This window comes from Stegastes partitus, unplaced genomic scaffold (genome assembly GCF_000690725.1).
Source record: "Stegastes partitus isolate 25-593 unplaced genomic scaffold, Stegastes_partitus-1.0.2 Scaffold159, whole genome shotgun sequence".
Classification (NCBI taxonomy): Eukaryota; Metazoa; Chordata; class Actinopteri; family Pomacentridae; genus Stegastes; species Stegastes partitus.
The window spans coordinates 309,244-334,797 of NW_007577890.1; the positions used below are offsets into that span (position 1 = coordinate 309,244).

Here is a 25,554-nt window from a genome sequence, read left to right on the forward strand (position 1 = left end):
TCACTGAAACACTTGAATGGAACAGAGTTGATGTTATTAGTAATACCAGACCAAAGTCCAGGGTAAACATGGAGGTGAACCTTCCACGACTCCAAGTCTTCTAACTACTCTTCATGGTGTGTTCTGGTGCAGACAATTACTGTGTCACCATTCACAAACAGGACGCTACTCACACATTCTGCGATTCTCGTGTTATAAAATTTGTTAAATCCAAATTCCTGTTCTGCATCAACTCCGTACATGAGATGGAAATCTGCTAAAAAAATGTGGTGTAATGCACCAGAAATCAAAGTAACAAGTACACAGTGAAGAGCAGTTGCGAGTGTGAGAAGTGCACATTTTGCACACTCACAAACAGCATTTTTCATACAATAATGTTGGCAGAAACAGAAGCTACAGTTTAATGTTGGCTGCATCGTTTTCATTATAAAAAAAAAAAATCAGACATAAATTTTAGCCAAATGTAAAAATCCATCTCCAGGGAACATGAGGTGAGGCACACACTGCACACATTCACCTCAGATCAACAACTCAGAACACCAAACGTGAAAGGAATATTAACACTATGTTCAAGATGTCCATTCAGACAGGCGGCCCGGTCACAGCTCCTGATGCCTCTTTCTTGGCCTTCTTGTTGCCGTTTGCCTTCTGAGCCATCGTCCTCTTTAGCTGTTGCTCCTCTAGTCTCTGCTGCTTCTTCTGCAGGTACTCTGTCACATTGTCGTAGCCCACTTTGTACAAGTGCTCAAAGCGGTGGTTGGTTCTTGTGGAGGCTGTTGTGTAAAAGAACATCAGCAAGAAGAGTTTGTGAGACAAACCACTGCTGCACACTTACAGCCAACATGCACATTACAGCTGTAATGGGAGACATGAACTCAAATCTAGTTTCATACACACGAGCCAGTACTGACGGTGATACTATTGGGCATATTTGTCCCATCTGAACTTATTTTTTAAAAATGTGAGGTACAATATTGTATTGGCAAACTTTGCACCATGAGATACAGAGATCCTAGCCTATGGAAGTCTTATTCTCATAAGGGTAAAAATTTTTTCCTCCTTTATTTAGTCCTTCAGAGCTCATTTCAAAAAGGACTGATGGAGGACTAAGACTGTTTTAATGTTATGAGTACAATATGACTAGCACTTCTTTTTTTTTAAACATTTACTCATGGTACATTCATTTCAAATATTGTTGTTTTGGGCTCGATCTGATTTCAAAAAATAAATAAATAAAAAAATAAAAAAAAAAACTTCCCCTCCCGGTGAAAAAACAAGGTTAAACAACGGGGGAAGAAAAAAGGTAGAAAACGGGCCAAAAAAAAAAAAACTGAATTGAACTGAATTGAATGTTGACCAGGACAAAATCAAAATGGCAACCTTTTAGCTGGATATCATCTTGCTAACTCAGAGTAGATAAAGTATGTGAAAAATGTACATGTCTACCTAATTAAACTAAGTAAATGTCACAAATGTGTATGAAATTGCTAAAGTCAATAGATGTGAATGTGATGAGCCAATCGCCAGATCTATGTACATGGTAAGCATATATGTTGCCCATCCATCCATCATCTCTACACTGTAATCCTCACTAGGGTCGCTGGGGGCAGAGTCTATCCCAGCGGACTCGCAGCCCTATGAGTTGACCAGCATAGTTTAATGTGTTGGCATGCTAACATCTAGTCATTAGCACTGAAACCAAAGTACAGCTAAGGCTTCTGTCAGTAGGTTTACAGGTATTTGTAACCCAAAGTAGTGTACAAACTTTTAACCAGAAGATGGTGCTGGAGGAAAAGTGAGAAGATGCCCAGAGTCAGTAGCAGATTTCACTTCAATCTGTGCATCATTTATTATGTTGTTGTTTTTCTTTTTGAGATTGTTTAAAGGTGAAAAGCATTATATGATACATGTCACAGGTTGTTCCCAGTACCAGTAGGAAACACTGTGCTGTAGAGTGTCAACAAGACAAATGTTGGTGTAAATTAGTTTCAAATCATGTATGAACACCCATTATTATTATTATTAGAATTTACTGTCTTTTTGCTTCTGTGGGACATACAGCTCTGGATATTTCTTGACCTCAACAGTGAGTCTCTCTTCATCCTTTTTTCTGCACACACAGGAGGCGAGGACAGCAAGTTGCCATGGGAACCAGGAGTACAAACAGGAAGCAGGTAGGGAAAACCCCGCCTCCTCCTGGCTTTGTTTTAAAGTTGTAGAAAATTCAGCCCATAAAGGAAGAGTTTGGCCAATCAAATGTCTTTTAATACCAGATCAGAGAGAGTACATTGGAACCCAGACATGTAGCTGAATGGGATAAACAGAGGTTTTCACTGAGGAGAGGTGGGGTGTCAAGTTGCAGGTAAATGATGACTTTTAGTGTGATTATTTTTATGGGTTTGAAGCTCTTGCATGTGCCCATGGTCATAAGGTGGGACAGGCGTTGGATAGAGGGGGGAGGCAGGAGCAGCAGGAGGATGGCTGGATTTTCAAATGGGATGTTTTGGGTTGTTTTTTTTTTTTCCCTTTTCCTATATGCACACATTTGAATGTCACCATTTTCACTTTAAGAATAAATCCACGTAACACACATTTACCACACAGAATGCAATGTAATACCTCCTACACATTTTTGTCAGCTTTTTGTGGAAAAAAAAAAAGAATTCATTGTTATTTTTAGATCTGCAGACTGACTCAGACAGCACACAGCTATGCATAACATCATCCTCACAACTAGTTGGATGGTTGCAGAGCTTACACTGTTGAAACAAAAATGCTGCCGGATTTAGCCTGTGCCAGCAAACAAGATGTTTGGGGGGAGGCGGTGTGTGAAGTCAAATGACACCGTGAGTTATTTCTGTCTCAAAGTGTGAGTGGGATGTGGATAAGAGCTGGAGGACACAGCAGACGCACAAACAAGAGGCCAAAGTGTTATATGGAAGTGTGCGTGTCAAGCTCTCAGGAATAGCGAGGGGCTGAGCAGCCATTTTGTTGCCATGTTACTACAGGTTCTACATACATTATGGGATGCACATTGGCCCAAAAAGCATTTTTACAACAGACAATCTTTGCAAAAGGAATGGCTGTAAATTGGTGAATGCACTTTTCTAAATGTTACACATTCTGCTTAATGACTCTTATTTATATTATTATTAAATCGCACTATCATGAACAGCCATATGATTATTCTATTTTTAGCCCATTTGTGCTTGCAGGAAGTCACCTAACTTAGCTGGGAAAAGACCTTGGTTGTATATTATCTCTATGGGCCCTAATTTACAGAAGCTGGCAGAACATCTCATGGCGGAAGCTTGGAAAACGTTTTCAATGTTTGTAATCCAGTATTTGTGTCTTATTCCTACTGTATCCATAGTCTGTGTGTGTCTGTTGGTGAGAGAGACAGAGATGAAGATGGAGAGAGAGAGAGACAGAGAGAAAGACAAAGACAAACAGGGAGAAACAAAGAGACAGAGACTTAAGATTTACCCTCAAGTGACTCCCAGTGTGGTCTGAAGGTTTCAGTCACTCTGTTCAGGTTCGGGTTCTTGGTATCACACTAGAGAGGGCAGCAGAGCACACAGGTCAGTGAGTGTGCACACACTGGACTGAGAATTATGAGAAAATGTGAAATAGCGAAGAGCAACAGCAGCAAGAGATTAAGCAATATGCTTTAGTCTTTCAGCAAAATCATATCAATCCAGAGGAACAGCTTCTGTACCAAAGTTGAGTTAGAAACATTACATTTTAATAACAAGAAATACCCAGAGGCTGTCGACTGTGAAAACAGAGTAGATTGTGGATTCTGTGGCCACCACAAATATCCTTCTGTACTGTAAACATGCACACTTTGATTTGTGTGTTTGGACTTATTTATGCTCAGTTAGCAGAATTCTCTCCAAAAAATGAGTTCACATTATAGCAGTTCAACTGAAATAAAAGCAAGGTGAACTATAATATCAAGAAATGCATTATAAAGTCAAGCCTTAATCAGCATCAGTGCCTTGGTAATGTGTGACATTTAGAGATTTTTCCAATGAAGACTGATTTAAAGGTTTGGAAAAACAGCTAGTAAGAAGATGTTAGGATGTTTTAGTCAAACTACTGAATCCAGACTGCATTCATACTCAATGAGCTTATATTAAGTTTAATAGTACAAATTTCCTTAGCAATATTCCTAACATGGGAAAAAAAAACACTCTACATGTTGGTCCAGAAGTCACATCAAGATTTTTGACATTTACAGATTATTTTAACTTTATAATGATGTAACAGCAGACAATGAAAACACAAGGCTTTCCTGTACTTTACAGACAGCAGGGCCAGGATGGGATTATCAACGTTAACCTCCAGAAAAAGGGCTGGGCCACTGTGAATGTAAAATGAATGTACAACTTATCTATGAAAGTGAACATTTTGCTAAAATCAGTATGTAAATGTGAATGTACCTCCCAGGTGCTTTGTCTGAGTGTGTAGATCTGGAGTGGTGCATCATCGGAGTCCATCACCACCCAGAGCTGTCCTTCCATGTCAAAGGTCATGTCCAGGGGACAGTGAGGCAGGGACAGCCTGCTGTGTGGCACAAGACTCTCTTCGCCCTCCTGGTGTAGAGTGAAAAACTGAACTGTGGACATCCTGAGGACACATGGGAACACCAAATTCATCATCTGATCACTGCTATGTTTCAGGAGACTAGTTCTCAATGTGGAAGATTTCCTCATTGACTAGCCAGTTTGTGCTTTTCTAAGCCACTGACCCACTTTAAGTGTCACTGCATGATGTATAGCAGACACTACACAGCCTGGTAAACTCTGCAGTGACCTTGTGCCACATTACATCTAAAAATACATTTAACAACCAGAAGCCAAAATAGTTACATGCCATCAGAGGTGTTACTGTCCTCTGAAAGTTAAAAAGTTTGTATAAACAGTGACTCTGGAAACAGGTTTGGAATATAATTAACAGTGAGGGCCTGACATTACTACGTTCACTCACTTCCTCTGGCAACAATTTTTACATGGTTTCATATTTTCTCATTTTCATCTCCAGTAATCATTCTTGTGCTGCTGTCTTGACCAAAATTCCCTAAAAGAGACAAGTGGTATACCAATGGGACCTTTCTGGCAAAATAAAGAGACATGAAAATAAATATAACATTTTAAAATACGGGTTGGGACTCACATAGGCAACATGAATCAAGACGTACAGAAAAAAGAGTTAAAGAGTTTTCTTGATGTGTAGAATAAATCTGTAGACATCAAAACTATGAAACTACTTTTTAGGGAATCACATAGAAAAGGGAAACAAAAGTCCATCCAAATCAAAAAATGTTCAGTTTAGGAGGCTCTGTCTGCCTTGGTAACAGCTGTACACAGTTATTGGTAATGTATTAATCAGCTTCATGACGTCCTCACATGGTTTCCAGTTAACAGATGAGACTTGTCTACTAAAGTCAACTGGCAGATTTTGTTCTGTCTTCATGAGACTATCAGTTGTGTGACTGGGTATGGTTGTATAAAGAATGTGTTATTTACATCTCGCGCACATGCGTGAAGATATACAAGAATGCATATGAACAGATTTATGCTATGCAACTTTTTTCAGTTTACTACTTTACATAGCAAATCATGTCAACATTCAAACACAAGAAAGCATTGCAAAGAAAAATTATGCTGCATCTTAGAGTGTTGAACTCTAGAAGTGAAAGCATCCAAGTAAACATTTACAAGCTCTGTATTAAAGCAACAGAGCAACTTCAATCAAATCATTTAAACTCAAATCATTTTAAATTTTTTTTCTTTTTTACTATTGCCAAGTGTTTGCTCATAGGGAATTGTTGGGTTTCTCTGTTTAAAATTTGTAAGGTCTTCACCATGATATCTGATATTTATATGTACATTTTTTATTTTTTTGTTTTTTCCTGTGTCGTATCTGTGTACATCTGTTGAAAGCTGCTGTCAACGATGTGAATTTCTCCTTGTGAGATAAATAAAGGCATATCTTATCTTATCTTATCTTATCTTATCTTATGAAAAGTGCTTTAATAGGACATATGCTGTGAATTGGGGTTGTATAAAAATGACTGAACTGAAAAAAATGGAATTGAATTGAACTGAACCCACCGTTGCCAACTGCTTGCTCAGAGGGAGTCCAAAAGTTACTTTGGATTGTTGGGTTCTCTTTTAAATGTGCAAGGTCTATACCTGACTACGTTAAGTGCTGTGTGCTGACATATGTTGTAAACTGCGCTATACAAATAAAATTGACGTGACTTGATTTACATACAGTTGTGTGTTCACATTCCAGCAGCAGTGCAGGTGACAAATGACTGACACAGGAAGTTACGCTCACCTTTCACACTGCACAGCGACATGGTGTCCATCAGGGGAGCTAATGATTCGGCACACAGCTGGATTCTGGGAAATAACAGACAGAGAGTGATGAAGCTGTTACTACATTCTTATTGTTCAAATATGTGAAATTTTACTGTCTGTTTTTCTCCTGCTGATTGACAGGTCATACCTTCATTCCACAGAGTAGACTCAATGACAACAAGCACTAATTATGTTTACACAGTTAAAGAATTGGTTCCTTTCCACCGTTGCCGAGTGCTTGCTCTAAGGGAGTCCAAAGGCAACTTTGGATTGTTGGGTTTAAATTTGTAGGGTATATACCTTAAGCAATACACTTATGTTAAGCGCTGTGAGATGACATAGGTTGTAAACTGTGCTATACAAATAAAATTGAATCGAATCAATTGAATTAATGTCTTTTTTTTTCAATTCAGTTTTATTTATATCGCGCAGCTGGGGTGGAGATAGCAGGATAGCACATGGAGAGCAGCAACAATAAATATTTTGGGGGTCGGTGAGGCCAGCGGCTGCAGATCAGAGACGTGAAGCAAGCACAGGTCTTGGTGCCGGATGCCACAGGGAAAATTAGACCTAAAAATAGCCTTCATATTTTATCCATTAATATTCTCTGAACTGTGAATGTAAAAATCAATTATGATCTCTAGGTTATTTATTATCTATGTGTTCATTTTAAGTACATGTATCCTTACAGCTGTGGAAATATTTTTGTTAGTAGGGTAACCTTCTCAGAACAGTTGTTGAAGAAATGCCAAACGGTCAAAAGGTCTGAGGTCAACCAGAGTAGATATTTTTACACTCCTAAAGAGGTTTTGGGAAGAAGGACTCAGTGGTTCTTATATAGTATGGAAACTGATATCAGGGTTACATTTACATATAAAGTCAGGTCTATAAATATCTGTACATTGACACAATTGTCAGCATTTCAGCTCTGTACACCTCCACAATGGACTTGAAATGAAACAATAAAGATGTGCTTTAAGAGCAGACTATCAACTTTAGTTTAAGGGTATTTACATGCAAATCAGGTGGACGATGTAGGAACTACATCACCTTTTATGCGCCCTCCAACTTTTTAAGGGACCAAAAGTAATAGGACAATGGGCTGCTCAGCTGTTCCATGGCCAGGTGTGTGTTATTCCCTTATTATCTCATTTACAAGGAGCAAGTAAAAGGTCTAGAATCCATTTCAAGTGTGGTATTTGCGTTTGGAATCTGGTGAGGTCAACTCTCAATCCTAAGTCCAAAGAGCTGTCACTATCAATAAAGATACAATTTGGCTGAAAAATCTAAACAAACCTTTCAGAGACAGCAAAAACATTAGGTGTGGCCAAATCAACAGTTTGGTACATTCTTAAAAAGGAAGAACGCACTGGTGAGCTCTGTAACACCAAAAGACCCAGAAGACCACAGAAAACCGGTGTGGGGGATGACAGAAGAATTCTTTCCCTGGTCAAGAAAATCCCCTTCACCACAGTTGGCCAGATCAAGAACACTCTCCAAGACGGAGTCACATCTGTGTCAAAGTAAACAATTAAGAGAAGACTTCACCAGAGTGAATACAGAGCGTTCACCACAAAGTGTAAAGCACTGGTGAGCCTCAAAAACATTAAGGCCAGATTAGAGTTTGGCAAAAAACAGCTAAAAGAACCTGTGCAGTTGTGGAACATCCACTGGACAGATGAGACAAAGATGACCAGCGACATGGTGGACATGTGGACAACATGGATCAACTTGTACCAGACTAATGGGAAGAGAAGAGTATAGAGAAGGGAAGGAGCTGCTCCAGATCCAAAACATAGCACCTCATCAGTGAAGCATGGCGGTGGCAGTATAATAGTATGACGGGTGGGCATGTATGGCTGCCAGTGGAGCTGGTTCTCTTGTGTGTATTGATGATGAAACTGCTGACAAAAGCAGCAAGTTTTCTGAAGTGTTTCAGGCAACATCTGCTCATATTCAGCTTAATGCTTCAGAACTCATTGGACAGTGCTTCACAGTGCAGATGCACAATGACCTGAACCATTCTGCGAAAGCAACCAAAGAGTTTGTCAAGGCAAAGAAGTGGAATGTTCCACAATGGCCAAGTCAATCACCTGACCTGAATCCAACTGAGCATGCATTTCTCTTGCTGAAGACAAAATTGAAGGGAAAATACCCCAAGAACCAGCAGGAAGTGAAGACAGCAGCAGTAGAGGCCTGGCAGAGCATCACCAGGGACCAAACCCACCGTCTGCTGATGTCTAAGGCTTTCAGACTTCAGGCTGTTATTGACTGATTTATGATTATGTTAGTCTGTCCAATTACCCTTATAAAGATGGAGGGCACATATAAAAGGTGTTGTAGTTCCTACACCGCCCACCTGATTTGGATTTGAATACCCTCAAACTAAAGCTGATAGTCATTTCATATCCATTGTGGAGGTGTACAGAGCTGAAATGCTGACAACTGTGTCAATGTCCAAATATTTTTGGACTTGACTGTATGTATACTGACACGTGTAAAGGAATTTCTGACCATCTGTTCACTACAAAAGTTGGTGCATTTTTACTTCACCTTAAGAAACTGGACAAACTGTCTGCTTCTCCACATTGTATACAATATTAAATCTGTCAACGACCCAGCAAAGTGTTCTATGCAGGGGTGTGCATCTCTACCTTAAGAGGCGATCTGATATGAATCTAGATACATGGGGTACGATATGATTCACGAACAGTCCATTTTAACACATTACGATGCGATTCAATTCAATGCAGCTTGAATCTATTTGTGTGGTGAAAAAAATTAGAGAGAAATGTATCTGGTGTGAACAATTTAGTGTTTATTTTTCGAATACACACAGACAAGACAGACTGCTGATGTATTAAATATGAGAAAATATTAACATTAACCCCTTCAGTGCATTGCAATCCATAAACTTTGCAAACTGAACACATTCAACGTGGCCTCAGTTTGTTCATATGATTTTATCAAACCAGACTAATGTTGTGCTGCGTGTTGTTGTGGTGGGAGGCTGCTGGGTGTGTTTCTGTGAACACACCAGAGTTAAGCTTTAAGTTCTGCTCTGGATTGCTGACACTGAATGCACAGACTGACACACGACACACAACACAACACAACACAACACAACACGCTTCTATGTTGGGGGGTTTTTCTTGGCCAGACAATGAAATGTTTTGTGTGTCATTATTAAACAGGCAGTGTGTGTCTGTGTTCAGTTGTGACTATCAGCAGTTGACCAGAGGGCTCCAGAGAGATGAGTGGGTTAGCAGGTATGTTGATCCTAAAGTCAGAGTTTTCAGGGTCACGAAGGTGGCTGTCTTTTTTACCTGCTAGCTCTCCATGGTAACTGATGCTGTGAAGCTAGAGCTCCATGGTAACTGATGCTGTGAAGCTAGAGCTCCATGGTAACTGATGCTGTGGAGCTAACCTGGTCGGGAGCAGGGTATGTTCAGAGTTTCAGATTTAAATCAGCTGAAGGAGCGTCTCACTTTAACCAGATCGTTTCCTGACTATTATTTATGAGTGATACAGATTCTCAGCTGAGGGAATATGTTTTATCTGCAAACATGCTGAGCTGTACCGTACCAATATCACTGAATGAAGCCGTGTAGTTTCAGCATCACACACTGTAAATATCACGTTGCGATGGGAACCTGACATGTTTAGTTGGCGATGCAGAAATCACATAAATATGCTTTTATGTTTGGCTCTAATTTGCTGTAAGGTCCGTTTACTCTGCTGCTACTGCAGCTGATAGAACACAGATTACAACATGAATTATTCTGCTGGTATTTATTACAGAGAATATTCAATCAATAACTTAGATTTTGCTTTGATTTGACCAGAAATGAAAGGGATTTCCTGCATTATGGGACAGTCTGGATAATGGGAGTGCAGCTAGAAGTAGGGACTAGTGGTTGGTTTACTACTGACTATTGCACAAATAGGCACACAGAGAATGACCTGCTAAATGTCAGGCAGAACAGTGCAACAATGAAAATGTTTAGTTGCACCTTACAGATTTCTCTGGAGCCCTGGACTATATTTTATTTTGTCACTTTTCTGATGTGAAGACACTATACAGGCTACAAACCAGCTTCTAAGCAGTACACAGTATGAAGTGAGACACGTTATTGTTCTTAGTGCTGTAGGAGGAAGCAGACTGTGGTTACCTTTGCTTTGTCAGCCTCAGAGTTCTGTGTCTGTCCAAACTGTCCAAGGTCCCAGCTCTGCAGCCTGCGGCCGGACTCATACTCCCAAAGCTTCACAGTTCCGTCCTGACAAACAAACACACTACAGATAACCCTGAAACTCAACTGGACATTGGTTTTTATTTGCTCATGATGAAAGCTCATGATGATAACTTTGACATTATGTTATCAAAGTTTTAATCTACAAGAGAGCTGCGCTGCAATCAAGTTTGCACAAAGTTTTGTCTCAGTAAAAAAAAAAAAAATTTAAAAATCTGATTTTGACTAGCGGTTTGTTTTCTTAATCTGATTTGCATAGTGTGTTAATCAGCAGACTTTTCACCCCTACTTACTTTTCCTACTCTGTAGTACAGTATGTGACTTAAGCTTGACTCTTTATGTGTCTATGAACATGTGGAAAAGAACTCGGGAGAGAGTCACCAGGCGTGACATGAGGCTGAACCACCAAGCACAGAACTCTTCAGGAAAGGAGCTACAATCGTCACATTCCTCAAATCAAGACACTCCTTTAAAAAGTGTGTTTTATCAAATCAAAGTCAATGCAGCTGTCTACCAGGTGATTTTAGAGCACTTCCTGCTTCTATTTGCTGACAAGCCTTACGGACATGCCAATTTCCTTTTCCAGTAAGATTTAGTAGCTGAAAAGAAAAAAATTTTTTGCTAACCATGATATTACTCACCTGACCTGAACCCCATACAACCCTATATGGTGTATGGTCAAGAGGAAGATGAAAAAAACACAGACCCCAAAATACAGACATGCTGAAGGCCACCACCCAACCTGGCCTTCAATACCACCTCAGCAGGGCCACAGGCTGATCGCCTCCATGTCACGCTGCATTGATGCTGTAATTCATGGTACAGGAGCCCCAACCAAGTACTGAGTATATAAATGCACATACTTCTCAGAAGCTGAACATTTCTTTATTGTAAATCCTTTTTGTGATTGACCTTTGAATGTATTTTAATCATTTGAAATTATGGAGTTTAAAATTTTCATGAGCCATAGGACCATAATCAGTGCAGTTAAAACAAACGAAAGACTTGAAATATCTCACTTTACCTAAAATGGACATAGAATGTCAGTGATTTTACACTTTAATGTAACTTAAGGAAATGCACACATACCCCTGATCCGGACAGCAGCCAATGTGGGTGTCCTGATGGGATATGTAGGGCACTGACAAACCTAAAAGAAAGCAGAACAAAACATCAGCAGCAACCCAGGAAACCTCAATGAGCATACACACTATCAAAGTTCTTCACATTCTTTCATGCACTGTGGTACTGTACTGAAACTTCTCAGGTCGTCCCTTTCGGTTCAGGTACTTACTGTTGATGTCCCAGGCAGAAGGACTGGATGTTGTATGGAGACCCGTAGTGGCTAACTCTGATCTTCTCATCACGGTCAGCTGTGATGATGTATTTGTTGTCCGGCGATATGGTCTGAAAGACAGTCGAAGAAGGCAATCAATCTGTCACTCACTTCATTAAGTTTCTTTTAAATACTTAAAATTTAAACTCGTGCTTGGAGTATGACAAAACGTTTTCATCACAACATCCAGTTATGGACATGCAGGGTTAGTGTTTATCGGTCTAACACACTTCATTTCCCAGTCACAGTGCCAAGGTATAAATGCTGGATTATTATTTTTGAGCGTACACAGAAAACGAACAGCTAGTGGATTGTGATGCGATTTTAAACTGACTGCAGGTGGTGATGTTGATTCTCTACCATCTGTTAATCAGACAGTGGAGGCTACAGGAGATGCTGCAGTAAAATGCAATTTAATGTTTTGACAGCAGTCACTTCACCCTTTTTCTGTTTGGATTCTGCCACTAGAGTTCAAGTGAAATACAGTACACTACCAAAAAGAGTACACTCCTGTGCAATATCATTTGATGTCAAATGATTCAAAACGGTGTCAGCTTACAGTAAATGCATTCTGTTAAGTTACTCTGTAGACTACGTTTTCTTTTGAACAATAAAAAACAAGTACTTTAGAAAGATTATATTGAAAAGTAGAAACTGAATGCCACAAAAGTGATCACTGCAACACAAGTTAGAAAATCTGTGGTCACTGAAACACTTGAAGATTTGTGATTTATTTTTTATTTTCTGATTACATCAGCGTAATTGCATGAATATGTTTTAAAAGATGACCAGCAAATTTTCTTAGTTTTGGACCTTCGGGCTCTGTCTATCTGCATGACTGCATCACAGCTCCACATGGAAAAGAACTAAAAAGAAGGTTAATCTGATTGTGAGACTTCAAAAAGAAGGAAAAGGACACAAGAAATTAGGAGGTATAGATTGAGTTATAGTACCACGAATCAGAGCTGCAGTGGCTGTCCTTCTAATATTTTAGGAGGACAATGGTATGGAAGGGTATGGATAGTGCACAACTTGCATTTTTTTTGTATTCATTCTACCTGCACACACAGCTAAATAAATATCTAGTGCAGTGCTTCATAGCTGATGAGAATTAAAATCCCAGCATGCTTGTAACAACTAACATCTGATTTACTTACTTAATTACAACTTGTAAACAATTATATTTGTTTAGAAGTTATGTTTTGTTTCAGTGTCAGTCATGAAGCTCCTACATTTGTGTTGTTGGTTTACTGTCACAGCTTAATGAGGGCTATACTATGAGGCAAGATTAGTGGGATAGCAGGTATGTTGATCCTAAAGTCAGAGTTTTCAGTGTCACGAAGGTGGCTGTCTTTTTACCTGCAAGATCTCCATGGTAACTGATGCTGTGGAGCTAGGTCTCCGTGGTATCGGATGCTGTGGATCTAACACGGTCATTAAGTTCAGACTTTCAGATTTAAATCTGCTAAAAGATGCGTCTCTTTCATCAAATCGTTTCCTGATGATTCTCTTATGAGCAATACAGATTCTGTGTTTTATCTGCTAACACGCTGATCTGTGCGTTACTAATATCACTGAATGAAGCCGTGTAGTTACAGTATCACACACAGTAAACATTGCGTTGCCAGATGTGTATTTAGTTGGTGATGCAGAAATCACATAAATATGTTTTATGTTTGGCTTGTTTACTCTGCAGCAGATAGAACTCAGGTTAGAAAACTGATTGTTATACTGGTATTTATTACATCCATCCATCATCTATGCACCGCTTAATCCTCACTAGGGTTGCGGAGGGGCTGGAGCCTATCCCAGCCGACCCAGGGCAAAGGCAGGGGACACCCTGGACAGGTCACCAGTCTATCGCAGGGCGTATTTACTACAGAGAATATTCAACCAGTCACATAAATTTCACTTTGATTTGGCCAAAATTAAAGTGATTTCCTGCATTATGGGACAGAGTCAGACCTAAATGACTTTCAATACAAGATCATGTTTAAATATATGAAGTTTAAAGTTTAATAGGTTTAAGGTGCAGCTGTCAGAAATAAGCAGCTACATCAGTAAAATATTATATATTAACATGTTTAACAGTTTTCTACCAGCATTCCTGTCTTGAACCGTTTGCAGTTGCGGTGCTTTTCACCGTCATATATTTTTATGTTCCTCGTTGTTTCCATTAAAACAACGTGTTGACTGAAGCAGCTGCACATTGTTTCATTTTATGCAGATGACAAGTCACGTAAACGCCTCCTTTTATGTGAACAGAGTCTGAAGCAGGACGTCTGAGTGGACAAAGAAAGTTGGTAACCACCTTTGTGATACCTGTGATCTCTGACTGGAGCTTTAGTTTCTGTCGACTTCAACAAAGAAAGCCTGGATATGTTAAACTTTCTTTGTAGTACTGCCCTCAGGACTCTGGTTGGATTGTGAAATGGCATCACTGACATGTATGCACAAAATAAACCGGTGCTGCTGTTTCTTACCACAGCTAGCAGCATGGACAGGTGGCCCATCTTCAGCTTGCCCCCCCTCTGCGGCTCCACAACTGAGAAAGAGTACACATCTCCTGATTTGTCAGCGACAAGCAGCTCGTCCTCAGCCTGACTGAATACCAGGGACGTGCACCGTCTTACCACCCACCTGTTAAACACACACACACACACACACACACACACACACACACACACACTTTTGTTTTCATCACATCAGTACAGTGCATGAAGCTGCTGTGATTGGAGGACAGATGTTAAGTCATACATGATGCTGACGCAACGCCATGAAGGCTCACAGCTAAACAGAACCAGTCTCTTGGTGTCATCAGTCAACGCCACCAGCTTTCCAGATGGAGATACAGCAAAGGCAAGGACTGTGTCACTTCCAGTTTCCTCTGTGGCACCGCCCTGACTGTTGACAGAGCAGGAGAGCGACAGCTGTAAAATTGCGTTTCATAATTCCTTGTATACTAAATCTGTTTTTTTTCCTCCTATACATTTGTCCAAATGTATTTTCTCTTTTCCTTTTTCTTGTCCTTTTATGCACTTTTTTACTTCTTTGCAATACACAAACACTTGACTGACTTGACAACTAGTAAGCTTTTAACTGTTTTTACCTGTTGTTGTCATCCTTTGGCTTCTTCTCAGCAGTGCTGCAGTCAAACACAAACCGTTCTCTGCAATAAAGTGTAGAAAGCTAATATGTTCAATCTGGATGGTGCCAGTTTCACAGGTACTTTTTATTTTTAACCAATCATCTACATTTATATGATTTCACTTTGATTTAACGTTACCAAAAACGACTAGAAGCTGACACTAAAAGTCCAGTCAGATTTATAATTGTCAAACAACAATGTCCTTCTTCTCTGTCTAAAGTATCAGAAAACAGGAGGGGAAAACCCTATCGTAAATTTCTAGAGCTCACATTTTCAAACATTTTGTTTTGTCTGACCAACACTCCAATCTGCAAAGATATCACCATATTATTGACATGCAGCAAATCATCAGACTGGTGAATCTGGATTCAGTCTGACAGTGCTTGGTACGCTTATGATAATTAAATAATTCCTGTTTTATATAACTATATAACTCGCCACGTGTGTTGCACCCATAAGTGAACATACAACTATTCTCTACTTTATAGTGTTGTCTTTAGATGTGCCATATCAGCTTTCGACATACATCTCCCTTTTGGTTAAAAAATACTGAAATCTAGTCAGGATATTTCACCAGTAGGAGAACATTAGCACCTCTCTTTTTACCCCTTGACACTACAGAAAGTGGCCAAAATTACAGGTTTGATGCAACTGTAAAAAAAGGGGGCTTTTAGATGTCTGTTTTTGGCCCATAGTTTGACTAGAGGAGCCATGAGCTGTGACTGAGACCAACTCTCTGAACACCTCGATAATCTTAATAATCTAACAATAATCTAACAAGCACAGACTCAAGGTAGCCATGTCCATGTTCACAGTCTGCCATTCTTGGATGACACAGTGTTCAGTGGTTAGCACTGTCACCTCCCTCAGGCTGTGAACTGCAGGTCAGCTGGAAGCTTTCAGTGCAGCGTTTTCATGCACTCCCTGTCCCTGCATGGATTTCCTCCCACAGTTAAAGACATGCATGGTAGGGTAACTGGCGACTCTACATTGGCCGTAAATGTGAGCGTGAGCATGTGTGGTAGTTTGTCCCTCTGTGTTAGCTTTCTGACGAGCTGGTGACCTGTCCAGGGTGTACCCAGGTATCACACCATTCCTGCTTCAAGAGGCTCCAGCCCACTGTGACCCTCCACAGGATAAAGGTGTTACAGCAAATGGATGACTGGGAAAGCTCTAACTTTATTTCACATGTCCAAAGGACATTCTCAAAGACGCACTGGGACTTGTTAAAATGCATTTTAGCACCTCCAGTCCAGCCCACTTTGAATCAGTAGGTAACATTAGCTACAACCAAACACTGCTGTCTTGGTTCACCTTCACCCTGCCAACTGCTCCCACGGACCTGAAACTTGCTAAAAGCTTAAACAGCTTTGGTAATCAGAACCTCGGGCTGCTCTGAGATGCTCTTGTAACCTGTCCCTTGACCACGTTTGGAAGGTATTTCCAGTCTTACAGCAACCTGGAATGAAATCGAGACACGGCTGGCCGGCAAAGACGCGCTATCCACTCGAAAACAGCCAGTAAAATATCACGGACACTCGTAAAGTCATTCCAACCTGGCGTCTTTGCTGTGAATTGCTACGAGTTTCTTGTTGCAGGTAAAAACAAACCAGTCTCCACAGAAAGCGGCGGCAGCCATGATGGCGGCGACGGGAGCTCATGCGGAGAGCAGTGTTTGGTCGCGCGCAAAATACGTCACCGCACACACCGAAGACACGCCCCCTCGAGAAAGTACACAATGTTCCGCGTGGAGCGATCACACGCGTGGCTTTCAGAACAATAGTGCACCGATAAAGCTGGGGCAGCTGTGGCTGCGATACATGACGAAAAAAACTACGTTCACTGTTCCAGAATCAGGTTCAGTCCGGATATGTACACGCTGCGTGTACTCACAGTACACACAGCAATACATACAGTGCACACAGCAACACATGCAGTCCTGACAGCAACACATACTCACAGTAGACACAACAACACATGCAGTATTTACGACAACGCATTTACACTGAAACCAACATCATAATCTAGGCAGACCTAGACCCGGGCGGTGGTCGGTGGGGGCGTTACCGTCCATGTGTTACATAAACCCTGGTGACGGCTGACAGAGCCGTTCTGCTGCGAGCCGCGCCAGAGTCACAGAGAGGCATCCACGTCCACGCTCATTTAATACCTGCACCGGCTACTTTTGTTGCACCGAGACAAGGTTGGAAATTGTCGCAGCAGTGCGTTTTATTTAAATGTATTTTTTAAAAATCATTGTGTTCTGTTTCTTTGCATTACGCTCATATCGCTACGTGCAGATCACAGATGTGTCAGCGTTGCTATTCCCGGTGTTGTTTTCATGTGTGCCTGTGTTATTGATGGCAGGACACACGGGCTGCACAGGAACATGGCTGCTGCCCTGCTGAGGATAGGACGCCTGAGCTGTGTCAAGGTAGCGTCCCTTTAACTGTTATTAACCGAAATGTGTTACTTTATTTTGTGCCACTTTTGGAAATAATTGCCAGTACCTTCGATAGGGTTTGGTCCGGTTATCAGTTGTTTGTCTCGTTTTCACCTTTTCTAACCTTAGAGCTGCAGAAGTGAGCACAGCCCCTAACTGAAGGCAGCCGTTCATTCTGAGGCTCCATGCTCAGTCATTAAAAGGGAGGGTTTCAATGAATATTTCTGAATTCTACAAAGAAACCAACTTCAATCAGTTGGTACATGCTGTTCGTTTGCTAAGGGCATGGCTCAGGGGAGCAGACACAGGCCAGGCCTCATGGCAGTCATGGCCACTTTTCAGAAGCCACTAGGTTGTATGAGCATGGACTTGTTTTTAAGTTGAGCAAGCTTTCACCAACAGAGAACATTGATAAACTACAAACTGTCTATCCTTAAAAGATGGTCCTGGACATGTTGACTTGAAACAGTCTGTTTAGTGTTAAAACTAGTTTGTCACTACTTTTCAAGCCCTTGCACACCATAGATACAAACTCGTGCTGTACAGTATAGTGTACCAATTCACAAAACTCCCTCTGCTTAAGATGCTAAGCTTTCAAATGATACTTAAAAATGCATCATTTTGGTTAAATGACTGAAAATAATTAGCTATAAACTTTGTCTTGTATATACAGCGGGGGAAATAAGTAGTAAATATACTTCTGATGGGGTTATTGAAATTACATTTTTACCAGATGTCAGTAACAACCCAAGTAATCCACAGAAAGAAATCAAAACATATATGTCCATAAATTAAGGTATGTGTAATAAAATGAAGTGACACAGTGAATAAATATTGAACACATGAAGAAAAGGAGGTGCATAAAGGCATGGGAAGCCAAGAAACAAGCTGAAATCTGTTAGTATTTAGGAAGCAATCCTGCTCCCATTAGTGCAAATTAAAATCAGCTGGTTTAGTCCTAATTTATGGCCGATAAAAGGGTTTGTCATTAGCAAGGTGTCACACAGGAAGCATCTCATGATGGGTAAAAGCAAAGAGCTCTCTCAAGACCTTTGCAACCTTATTATTGTGAAACGTACTGATGCTGTTGATTATGGACCTATTTCTAGACTTCTGAATGTTCCAGTGAGCACCATGGGGGTCATTATCCGAAAACATAATTTTACCATAAACTTACCCCCACCACCTACTCCTCACAAAATTTCTGACAGAGGAGTCAAAAGAATAAGCGGTGAGATCCAGGTGAGATCCAGTATGGGCGGGTGGTGGTGTTATTAAAAGTTCTTAAAAACTTATTCCTGGCACTATTTGGCAGGGCCATTATTTCCCTATCCTAGCCTTACTGGCTCCCTGGTTGATGTGATTGGTTTTAAGAAATACGAACTGTCATGGAACAGACTCAGAGACTCAGGCGCAGACAAGACTCGAGAGATCAGTTTGACTGCGAGGAGCTCCCTGTTACCTGCGTCATAATTTCACTCAGCAGGGAACAGGCATCAAGAGGAGAAAGCACAGGGATGAAGCTTCTTGTCGGCAAGTGATCTTTGGGAGAGGACGGCTCCTACCCCCGAATCGAAGGTGTTGACTTCCATAATAAACTGAAGGTTCGGGTCGGGCTGGATCAGAATGGGAGTAGACGTGAATTGAGCCTTTAGTTCCAGGAAAGCCTGAGTAACCTCAGGGGTCCAAGAGAAAGTCTGGGTGGTGGAAGTCATGGCAGTGAGTGGAGCAGCAACCTTACTGTAATCCCTGATGAAGTGGTGATAAAAGTTAGCGAACCCAATCTCCAGTTCACAGGCTGGGACCATTCTTTCATTGTTGATAACTTTTTGGGGTCCATGCAGATTTCACCCTGGGAAATGATGTAGCCCAGAAATGAGGTTGTAGAAGCATGGAACTCGCATTTCTCGGCTTTCACGTACAGGTGGTTGTTGAGGACCCTCTCCAGAACCAGACAGACGTGCTCGACATGTTCCTCAGGGGATCTTGAAAAAATATGGATATCATGAGGTACACAAAGTTTGACATTTTCCTCAGGGGGTCTTGAAAAAACATGGATATCATGAGGTACACAATGGGTGGAGTATATCATGTAGGACATCACTAGTAACATTCTGGAAATCAGCAGGTACATTGGTGGGGCCAAAAGGCATGACAAGGTACTTGAAATGTCCTAGTGGGGTGTTAAAAGCTGTCTTCCATTCATCCTCAAATGCGGATGAGGTGAAATGCATTACGGAGATCCAGTTTGGTGAATATTGTGGCACCATGAAGTGAGGAGAATGCTGAGTTGATCAGTGGAAGAGGGTAAGTATTCTTGACAGTGATGTAATTTAGGCCGCAGAAATCAATACAAGGATGGAGGTCTTCGTCTTTTTTTTTTGTCTACAAAAAAGAACCCGGCTCCAACAGGGGAGGAGGAAGGTTGGATGGTTCCGGCTGCCAGGGAGTCTTTAATGTACGTCTCCTTGACTGCTTGTTCTGGTTTGGACAGGTTATAGAGCCAGCTGTTAGGCAGAGTAGCACCAGGCAGGAGTTCAGTTGCGCAGCTATAGAGTCGAAGTGGGGGCAGAGAGAGCACATCCTCCTTGCTGAAGACGGTGGCCAAGTCATGATACTCCTGAGGAATGGAGGAGAGGTCAACGGGTTTCCGCGGAGGTGAGTGGGTAGCAGGTTCTGGATTCAGGGCGAACCAAAGGCAAACAGGCATGGAAGTGGGGCTCCATGTGTGGACCTAAACTTTACACCAATCAATCATGAAATTGTGTTTCTAGAGCCAGGGATACCCCAGGACCATGAGGGGTTCAGATTCCATTCGGTGGAAAGAGATGGTCTGCTGGTGGTTTCCCACCAGGAAGAGGTCAACAGGTACAGTCTCTTAAAGCACACTTGGGCCAGGGGGAGGCCGTTCAAGGCCCGAGCCTCCAATGGAGTGTCCAGGCGAATAGTGGGAATGTTCATTTGCCTCGCTACTTGGCTGTCTTAAAAACTTTCTTCGGCAACAGAGTTAATCATGGCAGGGATTGGAAGAGACTGGGATTGCCAGCAAAGGGAGGCCTTTAACTGCGAATGTCTCGAGGAGGAGGTAGTGGTTCGGCTCACCCGTATTCACCCCGTTACGGATGAGCAGATTCTTTTGCCGGTCTGGTGAGGCAACTTGCAGTATAGTGCCCCAGCTTACTGCAATACAAACAAGCATTGGTGGCACGTCTTTGGTTCTTTTCCCGTTGGGTAAGCTGGGCATGATGGATCAGCATCAGCTAAGAATCAGATTCCACAGGTTGAGCATTCACAGGGGAAGCACGGGGAGAGCTGGATGGACGTGGAGATGCCATGGTGGGGCAAGAGCCTTGTTCCCATCAACGCTCCTTCAGTCGGTTATCCAACCAGATGGACATCGCGATGAGGGCATCCAGATCAGCAGAGTCAGCTCTGGTGGCCAGTTCATCCTTTAGAACCTCATTGAGACCCTTGAAGAACAACCCCTGGAAAGCCGTGTCGTTCCACCTGCTCTCCAGCGTCCTGCACTCCACTACACTCCAGGCTCCTTGTTGTAACAAGGCGAGGCGATTTCCAGCATCCTTTCCACGCACGGGGTGGTCAAAGACTTTCATCGTCTCGGAGATAAAAGCAGATTAAGAAGCACACATCACACCCTGTTTCTCCCAAACAGCCATTCCCCATTCCCTGGCCAGTCCTTTTAAGTAAACTAACCAAGTTAGCAATTTTAGCCTTATCAGATGCATAAGAGAGGCTGTAACTGTAACTGGGCTAACTGGGAGGGCTACCGGGTAGGTGACTAGGACCGCAGCCGAAGGACCACTGGGAGGGGGATCAACATATTGTCACAGAACGGACTCAGAGACTCAGGCGCAGACAAGACTCGAGAGATCAGAGCGTGGAATAACAAAGATTTTATTCACAATAATCTTTTCATTTCTGAAAAGATTAAGAAACAGAACAGGTAAACCGAAACTACTAAGAATCTACATAGACGACTAGGGTCACGGCAGGGAAAAACCCGCTAGCAACAGTTACAAAAACTACACAAGTACTAAAACTGAACAGATACAGAATTTACAGAACTGGGCTGGGGCGAACCCGGACTGAGCACAAATTCAGTGAGGCTAGAGAAACAGATCTGCAGGCAGGACCAGAATCAGATATTACATGTGGATCAGGAGTGAGCTGGATTGCAAAGTTCTGTACCAGACAGCGGGGAGAGTCCAAACTGCAGGTAAAAGAGACTGGAATTAGTTCTTGGCAGAACGAACAGGCAGAGCAGAAACAGAACAGAGATCGTGGTTTACTGACGGATTGTAGTAAACGGTCTGACGTTGTAGAGTGATCTGAGGAAGGCCTTCATGGAGGCAGGAGATAATGTTATGGCTGAAATCACTCCCTGCCACAGGTGACCTCGCTTAGGTGATTATGTGATTGCTGCACCTGGCCTGCTCTGCTGCATGCACCAACTCACTCCCACCTGAGTGAAGGGAGAGAGAGAGAGAGAGAGTGAGAGAGGTACTGCCACTATCTAGGGCACGGGTGTCGAATCCTGGTCCTTGAGGGCCACAATCCTGCACACCTCTTCCAACACACCTGATTCAAATGATCAGGATCATTATCAGGCTTCTGCAGAGCTTGATGATGAGCTGATCATGTGAATCAGGTGTGTTGAAAGAGGGAAACATCTAAAACATGCAGGATTGCGGCCCTTGAGGACCAGGATTCGACACCCCTGATCTAGGGCATGACACTAGCTAAGTGAAGATACTTTCCGGCCCTATAACGTAATCATAATGGTTGCAGTCCGACCATTCTCCAGCGCTGACAAAGCACTGTGGAGATGGGTTGGTTTAACCTATCACACAGTCATGCTGAAATCCTCTGTCAATTCTGGTTTAACCGAACCTGCTCAAACCACTGCTTGGATATCCATGTGGTCAGTGTCAGTGACTCAAATGGAATTTTTGGTTTATAGCCAAAAAAAATCTAGCATTCAGATCAGTCATAGTTAGTAATACCTAACTATGCGTTTTGTATTTTTTTTTTTTATTATGCACTGAAAGATTTACCAATTTTGTTGCAAATTGTAATGTCAATAAAGATTTTCAGTTCTAGTCGAGTAGTTTGAGTTGATCACATTGACTAGAACTGGCCATTTTGACAATGCTCTATTACTGCTGTTAAGTAAGTAATGTAAATGTATGTAATGTGTTTGTGTTGTCAGTGTTTGCAGGCTGAGAGCTGGATTACTCTGAGCAGAACACCTACAGCTGTAGCTTTCAGCACAAAATCCGGGGGTTCCAAGAAGTCATCGAAGAAGAACAACATAGGTAGGTGTTCGTCGAGAGTCTGCTGCTGTCACAACCTGTGGCTGGGGCTTTATAAGCTCGTGAATGAAGCTCGAACTGTGGTTCAATCTTAGATCTGGTCAATGAATAAACATACCAGGCTTTAATGTAGATAGTAGTTTGTATTAGTTATCCTATTGACTTTGCAGAGCTCCTCAAAACCTCCCAGACTTAGACAGTCTCCACATTACTGTTCATTGTGGTGTAAAGTAACTATGTTTTTACCTGATTTTGTTTGAAAGAAGTTTTTAACATTGTGTACATCTTGGTCTAAGGCTAAAGGCTATGAGATCAAATATCTTAGAGTAGGGTACCTCCCTACCAGCAGTTAAAAGGCACAGTGTTGTCTGACAACAGTGTAATGAGATCAGTCATTGGCCTCCTGTTTGCAGAGGTGCTCAATTGTATGATCCATCTGAAATGTCTCACTTAAGCTAGAACAGTGTTACAGACACTATTGCTTGTGTTTTATTCTTCGAACTGACAGACAATATTTACTTAAAAACTTTATTTACTTTGACTTAACTTTTAGACCCTGAGGTACACAGTTCTTGTCAGTATTTGCACCTTTCTTTTCAAAGTTATAACTCAGTCAGTAATGCCAGTGTGACTAGTGCAGACCGAGTAACATTTCCATATCACTTTGAACACGGCACAAGTCTGAACTGAACCATTACATTAACAGATAGGCAACAGTACTTTCAGCTGTGTGAAGTGATTTAAGTAAGGAATTTTTCACATCCCGCACAATAGTTGTCCTAAAATGTCCCAGAAAGCACTGAACACCGAACTCAAAAGACATTTTTCTCACTCATTATGCTCATCAATTTCATATCCATTGGGCTACAAAATGAAATCTGAAAACTTTACTGTGATGAAAACAGACACTGATAGCTTAAAGATGATACCCACCAATAATCAATGGAATAAGAGATTTTTTTTCTCCAAAAAAAGTTTCCTCCAGTTGTTTGGAGCTATACCCTCTGAGGTTGTTCAATACATGCAGCATCAGACAGCAGTAGGAACCATATGTACATCTCCAAAGAGAGAGAATTGCGTGCATTTGCTCATGGAAGAACAGTGCAGCAACTTTATTGAATTTATTATAAAGTCTGAATTATTATACATTGACACTGAGAGAGTGTGGAGAGTGGATCAGTCTGGACCAGGATCCAACAGCAAGCCACACTGTTTAGACCTACTTGTCTTTACATCAGGCAGGTGAGCTGTCACACAGAAAATGCCGGTTAAGTTTCCAACTGTTGATAAATATTTCCCCATAGTTTTTTGTTTTTTTTTTTTTATGCCTACAGCATCAGACAGCAATAGGATCCGCAAGGGTCTCCAAAGAAAGAGAACTGCTCGCATTGACTTATAGAGCAAAAGTAATAACTTAATTAATTAGGTTTAACTACAAATTATCCCTCACGTGAAGAAAGGATTGATCAGGATGCAACAGCCACTCACAATGAACTTTTCTTCACCTCAGCCAGATGAGCTGCCGCACAGTAGCAGTTTGTAAGCTGCAGTTAAATCATCATCAGCTGTCCTCGGATGGAGTCCTGAGCTTTCAGTTTCACTGTATAAGAAATCGGAAACAAACTGGACTTCTAGTTATTTGGACTCTTTGAACAGCTGCTGTTAGTTTAGATTGAATCTGTTATTGCATTACTAAGCATTATACATCGCTTGGTTTACTGTGCAGTTTCTCTGGCACTGTGAGAGGTATCTCTGCATGAGGCCACGAGGAACATAAACAGGACAGCTTGCATATGCACATGTTTGCAGAGTTGTGTAGATATGTTTTATTATTATTATTATTATTATTATTATTATGATTATTATTCAGTGGTATTTGCACCACAGTTGATTTTCAGTTCTGGCTTTCCTTACATCTGTTTTTAAGATTATTTCACTGACTTACTACTCCATTCCACTTCTCTCACTATCAAGATTTTATGGTCAAAAGTAAAGTTGTTCTTTCTTGTTAAGGGTTCTTGAAGCTTTCTTGTGATAAATCTGCCTTATCTCTGGCTATTTCATAGGCTTGGGATGTGTTTTTTTCCCCCCTTATCTTCCAGTAAACCTGTACCAGATACTACACTCCAGGATGTCTTCTGTTTCAAATCTTGCTTTTTGTAAATGTGTTTAATAGTGGACATTTTGCCATTCAACCATATACATGTTTTGAAAAATAATGCATTCTGTCTGCTTGCCCTCCTCCTTCATCCTAGACAAAAACGAGGCTAAAACATACTTCGATTTAGAGAAACTTGTTCAGCACAAGCCATATGAGCTTCCCAAGAAAGAAGTTTCTCCTGGAGCAGTAGCAGCTGCTGCAGCTGCAGCTACACCAGCTGCCACTCCAGTTCCAGCTGCAGAGCCCACGCCCTCTGCTGCTGCACCTGAGACTCTGACAGCAACCACTGCAGTAGAAGCTGCTGCCCAAGTGCTTGAGGCCACTCCTACTGCTGAAGCTATTCTTGAGCCTGCTTTAGCAGCTGAAGTCACACCTGTTGTTGAAGCGACACCTGCTGTCGAATCCATCTCTGAATCTGCTGCAGCAGTGGAAGCTACACCTGTGGCTGAAATTGTTTTGGATGCTGTCCCAGTTGTTGAAGCTGTTGCTGAAGCTGTCCCAGTTGTTGAAGC

The 25,554-nt window shown here is 41.6% G+C and overlaps 2 protein-coding genes across 3 annotated transcripts in view; one reads left to right on the top strand and one right to left on the bottom strand.

Moving 5' to 3' along the window:
* Positions 1-311: 311 nt before the first annotated feature.
* LOC103355589 (tRNA (guanine-N(7)-)-methyltransferase non-catalytic subunit wdr4-like) lies at positions 312-16,786 on the bottom strand. The gene is made up of 11 exons (XM_008279437.1): positions 16,662-16,786; positions 15,067-15,126; positions 14,715-14,861; positions 14,441-14,597; positions 11,916-12,028; positions 11,711-11,771; positions 10,544-10,648; positions 6,349-6,413; positions 4,446-4,632; positions 3,487-3,556; positions 312-773 (listed from the first exon to the last, which is right to left on the bottom strand). The coding sequence occupies exons 1-11, from the start codon at positions 16,742-16,744 to the stop codon at positions 583-585; spliced, it is 1,239 nt and encodes a 412-aa protein (XP_008277659.1). The 5' UTR covers positions 16,745-16,786; the 3' UTR covers positions 312-582.
* A 407-nt stretch (positions 16,787-17,193) lies between these two features.
* Positions 17,194-25,554, top strand: part of LOC103355590 (ATP synthase-coupling factor 6, mitochondrial) — a 14,198-nt gene continuing 5,837 nt past the window's right edge. Inside the window, exons 1-3 of one of the 2 annotated variants that reach the window (XM_008279439.1) lie at positions 17,194-17,308; positions 17,473-17,539; positions 22,779-22,884. In XM_008279439.1, coding sequence (XP_008277661.1) covers positions 17,495-17,539; positions 22,779-22,884 — 151 coding nt within the window. In that variant the 5' untranslated portion in view covers positions 17,194-17,308; positions 17,473-17,494. Of the gene's footprint in view, positions 17,309-17,472; positions 17,540-22,778; positions 22,885-25,006; positions 25,537-25,554 lie in introns of those variants that run through there. The other variant, XM_008279438.1, reaches the window with a different exon arrangement.

Coding starts and splice junctions, on each gene's coding strand:
- LOC103355589 (XM_008279437.1), bottom strand. CDS start 16,744: ATGGCTGCCGCCGCTTTCTGTGGAGACTGGTTTGTTTTTACCTGCAAC. Junction 14,862..15,066: donor CCAAAGGATGACAACAACAG/GTAAAAACAGTT, acceptor CTCTGTCAACAG/TCAGGGCGGTGCCACAGAGG. Junction 10,649..11,710: donor GGCTGCTGTCCGGATCAGGG/GTATGTGTGCAT, acceptor TTTGTTTGTCAG/GACGGAACTGTGAAGCTTTG.